General features: G+C 47.1%; 1 protein-coding gene across 5 annotated transcripts in view; it reads right to left on the bottom strand.

Moving 5' to 3' along the window:
- Positions 1–4,098, bottom strand: part of LOC147017777 (alpha-mannosidase 2x-like) — a 272,410-nt gene extending 268,312 nt beyond the window's left edge. For 2 of the 5 annotated variants that reach the window (XM_085847682.1, XM_085847684.1), the window contains exon 1: positions 3,519–4,060. In XM_085847682.1, the coding sequence (XP_085703808.1) occupies positions 3,519–3,650 (132 nt within the window). In that variant the 5' untranslated portion in view covers positions 3,651–4,060. Of the gene's footprint in view, positions 1–3,518 lie in introns of all 5 variants that reach the window. The other 3 variants (XM_085847681.1, XM_085847685.1, XM_085847683.1) reach the window with 3 other exon arrangements.
- Positions 4,099–13,162: the final 9,064 nt, after the last annotated feature.

The following is a 13,162-nucleotide window of genomic DNA, read 5'->3' as shown; positions in this document are numbered from 1 at the left end:
CAGATATTGGAAGCTTGCAATGTTAAATCAACACGAATAATTGGACTAATTCTACGTTCAATTGTTAAAGTTTTCAAACTTTTTAATTTATCGTGGCCTCCATCACATGATGTTCAAGGTGCAAGTACAACACAACCTGACTTCCCTGATTTCATTTTTTCTAACGCTCCTTCCATAAAGCCTCTACAAACATGTACAAAGACTGCTATGTGTGTGCAATGTCTCAATGTTATTACATCTGCCAACCCCAATAATGCACTGACTACCCACTGGAAAGAGCTTCTGCCCACAGGGTTCCATCATCTCCCACCTGGTCTTCCATGTACACATCACCTGTATCTAAACGTGCTGGAGACATACAGTGGAGACTCGCACACTATTCCTTGCCTTCAAACGGATTCCTTAAAAGACTGAACCTTGTTTCGTCCGATGAATGTCCTTTTTGCCATCAATCCGAGGATGTTTTCCATGCTTATGTTGGTTGTCAAAGGTTGATCCCACTGTTTAAACTCTTGAAACTTTTTTTTCCAAAGATTAGGCTTTTGCTTTTCATTCCATTGTTTTATTTTCTGTATACCTGTATCCAACAAGAATGTCAGAATTGAAGTTGATAATTTCCTGCTCGCTGAAGCGAAACTCGCAATATACATCACTCGCAAGAGGATGATTTCTGGTGTTGATTCACAGGAATGCAGCGCTCTGCTTGCCTTTAAAGGCTCTGTGTGTGCCCGTCTCAAAATGGAATTCCTGTTTTATCGAGAGATTTGGTGAATCAATGACTTCATTGATAAATGGTGTAAAATTGAAGTATTGTGCAGAGTGGAAGGAGAAAATTTATTCCTTTTGTATTAATTTAACATCTTAAGTTATTCCTGTTTCTGATTCACATTTTGATTGAATCTGCACAATGTTGCATCACTTGTTTCTTTTTGTACATTTTATAATAAAAGGACATAAAAGTCAAAAAAAAAAAGTCTCTCTGTCTGTCTGTCTGTCTGTCTGTCTGTCTGTCTGTCTGTCTGTCTGTCTGTCTGTCTGTCTGTCTGTCTGTCTGTCTGTCTGTCTGTCTGTCTGTCTGTCTCTCTCTCTCTCTCACACAGTAGTGGGGGCCTCCTGGGTCTCCTTCCAGAGAACCCCCTTTCATCGAGATGGTGCGAGTTGAAACGGTGGTACCTTGTGTCTGAAGATCAGCTTGTATCTGTTTGGCAGTTGATCGAGGTGCTTTCTCCACCATTCAAACAATCCTTCACTGCAATCTTCAATCAAGTTTTCTCTCGCGGCCACATCCAGGGAGGTTGGCTCGTGCCATGGGCCATAAACATCCTGATGGCATTGTGTACGGTGGACACAGGAACATCAAGGTCTCTGGAGATGGACTTGTAGCCTTGAGATTGTCCATACTTGATTACAATCTTGTGTCTGACCTCCTCAGGCAATTCTGTAGTTTTCTCTATTTTCTCCATGCTCATTGTGTTACACACAGTGACATAAAACAGCAGAATGACTCCTTTTCTCTATTCAAACTGGTTGGATGAATGATTTTTATATTGCAGGAACCTGCAACTCACCCCTGGTGAGTTCAATTCTAAAGTAAAGGAGAATCACCTGCTTGAAATGTAATTATTTCTAACGACTTCTAAAAGGTGCCAATCATATTGTCCGGGCCATTTTAGGATTTCTGTGTGGAATAAGCGAAGATTTAGTAATTTTTTTCAGCTTTTTTTTGTTTGTTCCACTGCAAACCAAATAAATACGTCTGTGGATACCAAAAGAATATATAATCTGAACAATTTCCTGGAAGAAATGGTGCATTGTTTGAAAAAAAATATGCAAGGGTGCCAATATTTTTGGCCACGACTGTGTCTAGATGGTGGTTATTTACATGTGTGTTTGGACGGTGGTTACGTTTGGATGGATCCTCCCCTCATGTTGTCTTCCGTTGTCCTCCCCTCACCCTGCCTTTGTCACACTTTTTATTTTCCTCCCTCACCCCTCCTCGCTCCTCCACCCCTTAGTATACCCATCGTCCAGACGATGGTTATGTCCAGACAGACCCTCCCCTCAACGTATCTGGATGGTGGTTACGTCCATGCGGACGCTCCCCTCACGTTGCTTTACCTTGCCCTCCCCTCGATGTATCTAGATGGTGGTTATGTCCATGTGGATGCTCCCCTCACGCTGCTTTACCTTGCCCTCCCCTCGACGTATCTGGATGGTGGTTATGTCCATGTGGACGCTCCCCTCACGCTGCTTTACCTTGCCCTCCCCTCGACGTATCTGGATGGTGGTTATGTCCATGTGGACGCTCCCCTCACGCTGCTTTACCTTGCCCTCCCCTCGACGTATCTAGATGGTGGTTATGTCCATGTGGACGCTTCCCTCACGCTGCTTTACCTTGCCCTCCCCTCGACGTATCGAGATGGTGGTTATGTCTGAACAGTGGCTATGTCCATAGGGCTCTCCCCTCACGCTGCCTTCCCTTTCTGCACCCCTTCTCGCTCCCTCCTCACTCCCTCCTCCTTGCTCACCCCCTCACCCTTCCTTGCTCCCCACCCCTCCTTGTTCCCCCACCCCTCCTCGCTTCCCCTCCCCTCACCCTCTCCTTCCTCATACTACACCCCCACCCCTCCTCGCTGCTCCTCCCCTCACCCTCTCCTTCCTCGTACTACACCCCCACCCCTCCTCGCTGCTCCTCCCCTCACCCTCTCCTCCCTCGTACTACACCCCCACCCCTCCTCGCTACTCCTCCTCTCACCCTCTCCTTCCTCGTATTACACCCCACCCTTCCTCGCTCCCCCCATCCCTCCTCGCTTCCCCCGACTACACCCCCACCCCTCCTGGCTCCCCCACCCCTCCTCGCTTCCCCTCCCCTCCTCGCTTCCCCTCCCCTCATCCTTTCCTTCCTCGTACTACACCCCCACCCCTCCTTGCTCCCCCACCCCTCCTCGCTTCCCCTCCCCTCCCCGCTTCCCCTCCCCTCCCCGCTTCCCCTCCCCGTACTACACACCCACCCCTCCTGGCTCCCCCACCCCTCCTCGCTTCCCCTCCCCTCACCCTCTCCTTCCTCGTACTACACCCCCACCCCTCCTTGCTCCCCCACCCCTCCTCGCACTACAACCCCCTCGCTCCCCCACCCCTCCTCGTTCCCCCACCCCTCCTCGCTTCCCCATCCCTCCTCGCTTCCCCATCCCTCCTCGCTTCCCCATCCCTCCTCGCTTCCCCATCCCTCCTCGCTTCCCCATCCCCTCACCCTCTCCGCCCTCGTACTACACCCCCCCCTCCTCACTAATATTCCCTAACAGTGAAGCGACAGGTTGCATTTGCCTGTTTATTTAATAAATAGCAAACGACACAGTGCAGAAGAAATTCGTTTTACATGATCCGACTGTATGGGAAATTAAAATTCATCCTTATTAACGGATGTAGGATTGTAGGCCACAATGAATGCATCAGGAAGATCGGAACACTTCGGACACGAGCTCAGCAGTTCTAGCAATTGGAATGGTGCTCGCAAGTACCTTGGGCAAGTGTTCCGGTTGGTTATCGACGTGTCGTACGTACTGGACCCGGTCGAGCATGACGTACAGGGAGAAAACGGCGATGCAGAACGCGGCCCCGCAGCACACACTCAGGAGCTTCCTGAATCGCATGGTGGTTATGGATGTGCGAGGTCGATCCGATTCGAGCTGTTGATCTCAGTACTTCATGACGAGCTGCAGCACGTGCTCCACCTCGAGAATCGCTTCACTCTGGGGAAACGGACCGTCACAACGGACCGTCACAACGGACCGTCACAACGGACCGTACCGGCGCTCAGGACAAAAACAACATTCTTTCTCCACCGATTGTGGCTTTTTAGATTTTTTTTTTAAACAAAATAAATCTTCATTTGAAAAAAATAAGAAGAAGAAGAAGAATAAAAAGTTTTATCGCCACAGATGCTGAAGAGAAACGCTTTGTTGGGAAGGAGAAAAACCAATGAATCTGCGAACTGCCAAAATTGTTTCTCGTCAGACAAGACACTTCACACCGGTAATATTCTTATCCCGATTCCTTCCTCTTCCGCCAACATTGCAGAGAAAGATTGACGGCTCATTGGTCGCTTCGCCTTATTGGTTACTAAAACTTTTATAACTTACACAATTGTTGTACTTGTATTTCAATGAAGATTGACGGCATAAATAGTCAGGGATTAAAAAAAATAATAATAAAAAACAATAACGAGATGAGAAACCAATTGCTCAGATTTCATCATACACATACACCGCAAAATTATTAACGGCGGGAAATGGACTGCGAGGGAGTGAGCTCATTTCCAATTTTCTTGTTTGCATTTCAATCCCCAATCGAACTTGAGCAACTTCCCGCCGTCCTGGTGTGCGTTCCGTGAGGAAGCGGCTTGCCAAGCCGGCCGTTCCGTATCAACGGCTTTGCAAGTCACTTGCTCGGGCGCTCGGCAAGAGGAGTCAGTGATCAAGGGAGGTGTTAGGGCCCTGTACCGGGAATGAAACCACTTCCGAAACTAAAACCTGTATTCAGCGAGTGATGGGCGATTCCGGGAATTTTGTAATCCATTCCATTCCGAATATTTTTTCGTTTTCTTTTTTTGAGGATTTGGGGAACGTCGTGAGAACTTTACACAGTACAAGCAAAGAAAGGTACCCGGCGTTGCCAGGCTCTCACACTCCCCCTCTCTTGAGTCAAACTTCCTCCACCCCACCCCCTCTCTCGTCTTCCTCCCCCCACCCCCTCTCTCGTCTTCCTCCCCCCACCCCCTCTCTCTAGTCTTCCTCCCCCACCCCCTCTCTCATCTTCCATCCTCACCCCCACCCCCTCTCTAGTCTCCCCCACCCCTCTCGAGTCTTCCTCCCCCCACCCCCTCTTTCTAGTCTTCCTCCCCCCCACCCCCTCTTTCTGGTCTTCCTCCCCCCACCCCCTCTCTCTCGTCTTCCTTGAGATTTTCACAGGGTCTATGTTTGGAGAAGTTAGCTAAGGTGGTAAACTTTTTCTACAAACTCTTCTTTCACCCTTGACAGTTGTCCTTAGATGAGCATTAACATTACCTTTAAATCGATGTGTGAGGTTGTGTTTGTACTATATGTGGTAAATGAATAATCGGAAATGAGCACAATTGAGAGGTTACAAGACTCCTTCACCAATCGTTGTGACGTTGATCGTTGTAACGTTGATCATTGTGCCTGAACGATGAAAACAAAAACAACAGTGAAGTGGGTGTGATGGGTCTTGCATTATTTTGTGGACCTTCAACACATCACGCTTCCCATACAAGAGACAACATTAAGGAAGATGTGTTCGTATTGTTGTGGGCCGGGGGTCGAGTGAGAAGACCACTGTGGGGGGGGGGGGCGGGAGGAAGCTATCTCGGCTCCCACCAAACTCCCCGGAATTGTAGGCTGTCACACACGGATAATTCCGTGACGCGGCGGGTCGCTTAACCGAGCGTGGACGCCAATAACTCAACCACGTGACTTAGGGTCCTCCGTTTAGTTAATCCGGTTACCGAAAAATAACTACGTGATTTAATTACCGGGGAACATGCCCTTGGTACGCCTTGGCCGAACCGAATCACTTTACCGGATCGGATGCGGCCGAGTGAGACTGCTAAGAACGTACCGGCTAAAAGGGAACGGATTGTTAGAAATAAAGTCCCGGCTAAGCTAGGATTCGGATCATGCTGGATGAATGAAGGAAAAGACAAAAACGAGCAGGGAACATTTCTAATAGTAATTTATTAACAATGGGCGAGGGAAAGCATGTGGTACGATCAAGGGATTTATTCGGGTGTGTTGTGCAGAGATAGGGGGAGAGGTGTGGTGCAGCAATAAACAAGCAACTTATAAAAGTGGACGCATAGCAGACTTAACCCGAAAATAATAATAACAATCTTCTGCAGGCTTACTTACATAGACAGGCACCAGGACTCACACACAGACAGAAAACCCGATGAAGAGGGATTGAGGTAAGACAGCAGAGGAGTTGAGGCTACGGTCTCTCGGTACATTTGTATAATTGATACGCAGTCCCCGAACGCACCACCAATATGTTTGGGGGGAATGCTCCGTGGTGCGGGACCCACCTGACAGCTGGCGCGTCGTCTCCTGCTTCGGGCAGCTCGCGTCAAGACCGTGGGCATGAAGGAGGGGCTTGAGTTGGGAGGGTGGAGTCAGAGCAAGTGGATGGAGTGGTAGGCGAGGAGGAGGAGCCCAGCGATGACGACAGAAGGCGGAGTCAAAGTGATGACGACAGAAGGCAGAGTCGAGGTCCAGCTTGAATGGAAGGCAAGGCAGGGCAGCAGAGAGAGAAAGAAGGATCCGCTCGGACCTTTATAGGCCCCGCGGCACAGGGTAGGGGGCCACCCCGAAACTCGGTGACATCACCCGAATCGGGTGCTCCGATTGGCTCCGACCCCCTGCACGGCCCGGCCGCAATGGCCGGAAGCAGCAACATTCCACTTCCGGCAAAGTGACCCCACACCGCAAAGATGTCCCACTCCGACCCCACGACATGATACGAATCGCCCACACCGAACTCCGCATCATGACTTGCCTTGCAAGAACCCCCGGGCAATGCCCTGATTACTGGCCGAGGGCAGTGTCAGTCCCGCACGCCCGCTCGGGCGCCCCCGACCAGCGCTGGCCAACGCGCCCGGTCCGTGTGCGCTACATGGCCAGAGCTGCACAACATGCCTCTGCCCGATCGCAGCTTCGCTGGCCGTAGAGATGAGAAGGTAAGATGTGATGGCGAACCCACGCATACACAGTAAGATGTGTCCATTCGTGCCCCACTCTGCACGATAACAAGGTGTAGTGGACGGTACATTCGTGCCCTGCTCTGTACGATAACAAAGTCGCGAGCGGCACACGGGTCTGCCTTCGCGCACGTTCCGGACAGTGCGTGCGGATCCACCATGACGCACATGGCCAGCACTCGCGTTTGCCCAATTCTGCTATGGTGTGCGCGGGGCAAAACCCGATCGATATAATTAGTCCAGAAATGGGATGAAAGGAACACACCACTTGCGCCTTGCACACTCTCATCCCACGCAATGTGGCGTGGGGTTGCCTTTCAATTATCGGCCTCGATACATGTTCCATGCAGCTTGGGTGTCGTGCTGGGTGTGTTTCCTGTCCACTGGGTGGAAATTACCGCTGCGTGTGCATTTGGGAGGCTGTGTTTTCTTCGGAGGGGTGTGAGTGTATTGCCTGCTTGGCTTTTGCTGAGGACCCATCTCACAGGGCAGGGTGCACGTGGCTCAGATTTACTTACCTGGGGAATAATCAGAAAAGAAGAGTAGGAATGAAGTGAAAAATGAAAAGAAGAAGAAATGATGTAAGAAAACTTAGCTATGAGATCCTCGCAACGCATGCCCCTGTTGTCCCACTAGACAAAAGGGAAGGGATTATCTACATGTATATTGTTGTGGTTGACGAAATTCGCAAACCACCATTCAAGTCCCGTAGGTGAGATATCTCTGTAAGTATATGTGTAGTTAGCCCAAACCCGTTGTTTAGAGGGAATAAATGTCATTCATTCGGGCTGCGACCCTTCAAGATAGCCGTTTTTCTTTTACTATCTTTATTTTGGACCAACCGCCATTACTACCACCACAACCACCACCAACCGCATCTCGACAACCACAGCCACCTTCACAACATCCACCTTCTCCACAACCGCTTTCACAACAACCACTTTAACCAAAACCGCCCAATCACACCACCATCACAACCGCCTCAACCACAACCGCCATCGCATTTCCATCTCAGCACATGGTTGCCAGAAGCCTGGCATTCATCGAGGGAGAATGGACGACGGCCTCACCCCCTCCTCCCAACGAATAACCCTGCGAGAGGAACAAAAAGCTCTGGAAAAGGCAAAAGAAAGGCCCCGATCCAGGAGAAAAAACGCCTCTCTTCTGGAAGTTTCCTGCGCTTGCTGGAAGAAGGGGCGGCGGCGAAGTGTGGCAGCAGCAGCGCAGCAGCCAAGGCGGAGCTCGAGATATAAGGAGGAGGCGCAGGCTCTGGTGTGTGTGTGTGTGTGTACGCTGAGGTTTTTGTCTCTCTCTGGGCTCTGCATTGCGCGTGCTTGCTGGATCGCGCGCGCTCTGGCTCTCTGGCGGCGAGCTCCCTGGGACGGTCATGACGAGAGCGGCGAAACGAGATTGAAAGCGCCAAGCGCGGAGCGGATCGGGGGAGTTGGAGAGGTGTGGCAGCGACAGAGAGAAGAGTTTCTGTTTCGGGCTCGGGCGCGTTGTGGCGGCGGCGAAGCGTGGCAGCAGCAGCGCAGCAGCCAAGAGGGGTAGGCTCTGCCCGGTCTCGCGCCCACAGACCACGTCTGCCCCCTTGTAGTTGAGGGTGGCCTCTTCCTTTTTCTTTTGCTTTGGAGTATATGTGTTGTCGGCGCCGTCTGTGAAGTAAAACTGTGTAAGTGTTGCCGTGTGCTCGCGTAGTCGGTAGTAGATCTGCATTGTGTTTCTCTTTTGTTGCATTTGCTTTTTGTGCATAATTGTTGTGTTACTTTTACATTTGCTTTTGGTGCATAATTGTTGTAATTGTATATGTGTGCTTTCCGTTTGCCGCGGAATAAATGTGCTTTATGTTGAACTGTTTTTCCCGTTTCGCTTCGTCTTTTCTTTAATTGAATCTCCATCTTACTTCACGTAAAGGATTGGTCGTGGGCTAAATACGCCCGATAATTAATCGGAACCGTCGAGGTTGACGATAACACCGCTCGGTTATCCCGATAGTACGGAACGGGTCGCTTAAAGTGGCCCGTGTTCGAAGTCGACCTGCGGCGAGGTACGATCGCCTGGTCTACCCTCCGTGTGGGTACTTAGGTAGGTCGAATTTGGCGAACAACCCTATCCCACGCGGGGGGCCGATTGGCACGATCGTGGTGAGGCCGAAAGGCCCACCCGTGACTAGTTCCCGGCGTTAGTCCGAGAGGGTCACGACGGAATTGTCCATCCGGTGGGCGACGTGCCGCGATTCGAGTTACGTGGCCGTTCGCATGCCGGCGGGCGCGAATCCGCAACAATATTAATGGAATAACTGTCTTGGGACCACTCCCTGTTGGATGCATGCAGTTCCGAGAACCGCAACAGTATCATACTGGGCAATCATGGGTGTACTGTCTGTCCTCACTGTGTGTAACAGAACGTATTTAGACAGCCGCCAAACTCCATTCAAGAACGAAATGGAAGTCCAGGAATAGCCTCCCAACTCCAGTGTTTTATTGAAGTCACAAAGGTATGAAGTCAATGAATAAGGAGTGGAACTGAAAAGATATAAAAAAACAACTAGAGATACAAATTACACCGCCCCCATGACAAATAAATGAATAACAAGAGATACTGTTACGAATTTGGAAGCCCTGTGCACACAGACAGATAGCCATCCCCATAGCTTAGTTATATCGGGAAGTGTGTGTTTCTAGTTAGGGTCCCGTCCCTCGTCTAGTGGGAATTGGATGTTCATGCGCTGCGGAGTTATTTTGATAGTTAGGATTTTTTTTTACTACAACAACAACGCCTGCTCGAGGAATTGTCCGCGCTATTCGCACGCTCACGAAGCGTTTCGTCCTGGCCTGGCGCCAAATGAGAGAATGCGTCATTTTGCGGCCAATGGGCGATGAGCGGATCAGAGCCGGGGCGGTCCGTTGCAAGAAAGCGGAGCCACGACAAGCGGTCCACCCAATGAGAACAGGCCACGCATGAGCGGACCACGCCCGAGAAGGACGACGAAGGAAAGGAGAACAAATAATTGTGCCCCGTCTGCTCGAGCGCGTGGTCTGATCCCATCTCGCTGGTGCTGGTCTGGTTCTCGGATCCCATCTCTCGACACTGGTCTGGTCTGCTCGACGCTGGTCTGGTCTCATCTCGTCGCCGACGCTGGTCTGGTCTGCCCGACGCTGGTCTGGCCTCATCTCGTCACCGACCCTGGTCTGGTCTGCTCGACGCTGGTCTGGCCTCATCTCGTCGCTGGCGCTGGTCTGCGTCTGGCTGCCCTGGTCCGTCTTCTGGCAACTGGAGCTCCGGGAAGTTGTGGACATCCAGCCACGCGCTCACGGCCAGGTAGCCAGCCACGTTCTCGTCCCTCAGCTCGACTTCCCTCTGAGCTGAGGGAATAATAAAGACCCTTGAGGTCCATCTCTTTTCTTTGGGTGTGTGTCTGTGTGCGGGCCTGTCTTGTTTAAGCAGCAACTGGTTAAGTGCTTTTGCTGTACCTGATTTGCATCCTTTATTGTCAGTTTAACTCTGCCCTTTATGTGTTCCTTCCCCACCTATTGTAAATAAATACCCAAATTGTTGAATGTTTCAGCTCGTCTTTGTCCTTTTCTTCATTGGTTTAGCACGGTGCGTGTTGGGTGATTAAAAAGGCCGTTGCCGCCGTAGTTGTACTTTTGGACTGACGGACCTCGGTAACCATCCACTCGGGTTATGCACGGTTCGAGCACGCTCACGGCTCGTTCCGCTCGAGCTCCGTCGAGGGTATGGATTCCTCGGTAGCTCGCCACTTGGGTCTCTCGGTATTTTCAAGATTGGCAAATAACCCTGTCCCACGTGGCGTAATTATTGACGATTCACGGTCCTGTAAGAGACCCGTACCTTCGGAGTTATCCGAGGGTAACGATATGAATTACGGGTGTTCGATGGAGCCGACTCTACTGCTCCAACTCGCGGTCGTGCTTGCTGCCAATACCCGGCCCATAACAACGCATTCAAATTACACCTCCCGAATGATAAATAAATAAATAACAAGAGATACATTCAAATTACACCGCCCCATTACAAATAAATAAATAACAAGAGAGACATTCAAATTACACCGCCCCATGATAAATAAATAAATAACAAGAGATACATTCAAATTACACCGCCCCATGACAAATAAATAAATAACAAGAGAGACATTCAAATTACACCGCCCCATGACAAATAAATAAATAACAAGAGATACATTCAAATTACACCGCCCCATTACAAATAAATAAATAACAAGAAAGACATTCAAATTACACCGCCCCATGATAAATAAATAAATAACAAGAGAGACATTCAAATTACACTGCCCCATGACAAATAAATAAATAACAAGAGAGACATTCAAATTACACCGCCCCATTACAAATAAATAAATAACAAGAGAGACATTCAAAATACACCGCCCCATTACAAATAAATAAATAACAAGAGAGACATTCAAATTACACCGCCCCATTACAAATAAATAAATAACAAGAGATACATTCAAATTACACCGCCCCATTACAAATAAATAAATAACAAGAGAGACATTCAAATTACACCGCCCCATGATAAATAAATAAATAACAAGAGATACATTCAAATTACACCGCCCCATTACAAATAAATAAATAACAAGAGAGACATTCAAATTACACCGCCCCATTACAAATAAATAAATAACAAGAGAGACATTCAAATTACACCGTCCCATGACAAATAAATAAATAACAAGAGAGACATTCAAATTACACCGCCCCATGGCAAATAAATAAATAACAAGAGAGACATTCAAATTACACCGCCCCATTACAAATAAATAAATAACAAGAGAGACATTCAAATTACACCGCCCCATGATAAATAAATAAATAACAGGAGATACATTCAAATTACACCGCCCCATTACAAATAAATAAATAACAAGAGAGACATTAAAATTACACCGCCCCATGATAAATAAATAAAGAACAAGAGATACATTCAAATTACACCACCCCATGACAAATAAATAAATAACAAGATATACATTCAAATTACACCGCCCCATTACAAATAAATAAATAACAAGAGATACATTCAAATTACACCGCCCCATTACAAATAAATAAATAACAAGAGATACATTCAAATTACACCGCCCCATTACAAATAAATAAATAACAAGAGATACATTCAAATTACACCGCCCCATTACAAATAAATAAATAACAAGAGAGGCATTCAAATTACACCACCCCATTACAAATAAATAAATAACAAGAGAGACATTCAAATTACACCGCCCCATGATAAATAAATAAATAACAAGAGATACATTCAAATTACACCGCCCCATTACAAATAAATAAATAACAAGAGATACATTCAAATTACACCGCCCCATTACAAATAAATAAATAACAAGAGAGACATTCAAATTACACCGCCCCATGATAAATAAATAACATGAGATACATTCAAATTACACCGCCCCATTACAAATAAATAAATAACAAGAGAGACATTCAAATTACACCGCCCCATTACAAATAAATAAATAACAAGAGATACATTCAAATTACACCGCCCCATTACAAATAAATAAATAACAAGAGAGACATTCAAATTACACCGCCCCATGATAAATAAATAAATAACAAGAGATACATTCAAATTACACCGCCCCATGATAAATAAATAAATAACAAGAGATACATTCAAATTACACCGCCCCATTACAAATAAATAAATAACAAGAGATACATTCAAATTACACCACCCCATTACAAATAAATAAATAACAAGAGAGACATTCAAATTACACCGCCCCATTACAAATAAATAAATAACAAGAGAGACATTCAAATTACACCGCCCCATGATAAATAAATAAATAACAAGAGATACATTCAAATTACACCACCCCATGACAAATAAATAAATAACAAGAGATACATTCAAATTACACCACCCCATTACAAATAAATAAATAACAAGAGAGACATTCAAATTACACCGCCCCATTACAAATAAATAAATAACAAGAGATACATTCAAATTACACCGCCCCATTACAAATAAATAAATAACAAGAGATACATTCAAATTACACCACCCCATTACAAATAAATAAATAACAAGAGAGTCATTCAAATTACACCGCCCCATTACAAATAAATAAATAACAAGAGAGACATTCAAATTACACCGCCCCATGATAAATAAATAAATAACAAGAGATACATTCAAATTACACCACCCCATGACAAATAAATAAATAACAAGAGATACATTCAAATTACACCACCCCATTACAAATAAATAAATAACAAGAGAGACATTCAAATTACACCGCCCCATGATAAATAAATAAATAACAAGAGATACATTCAAATTACACCGCCCCATTACAAATAA

Source organism: Eptatretus burgeri, chromosome 11, assembly GCF_056783735.1.
Source record: "Eptatretus burgeri isolate ZD-2024b chromosome 11, Ebu_testis_v1, whole genome shotgun sequence".
NCBI lineage: Eukaryota > Metazoa > Chordata > Myxini > Myxiniformes > Myxinidae > Eptatretus > Eptatretus burgeri.
This window is presented reverse-complemented; position numbering and strand designations above follow the sequence as displayed.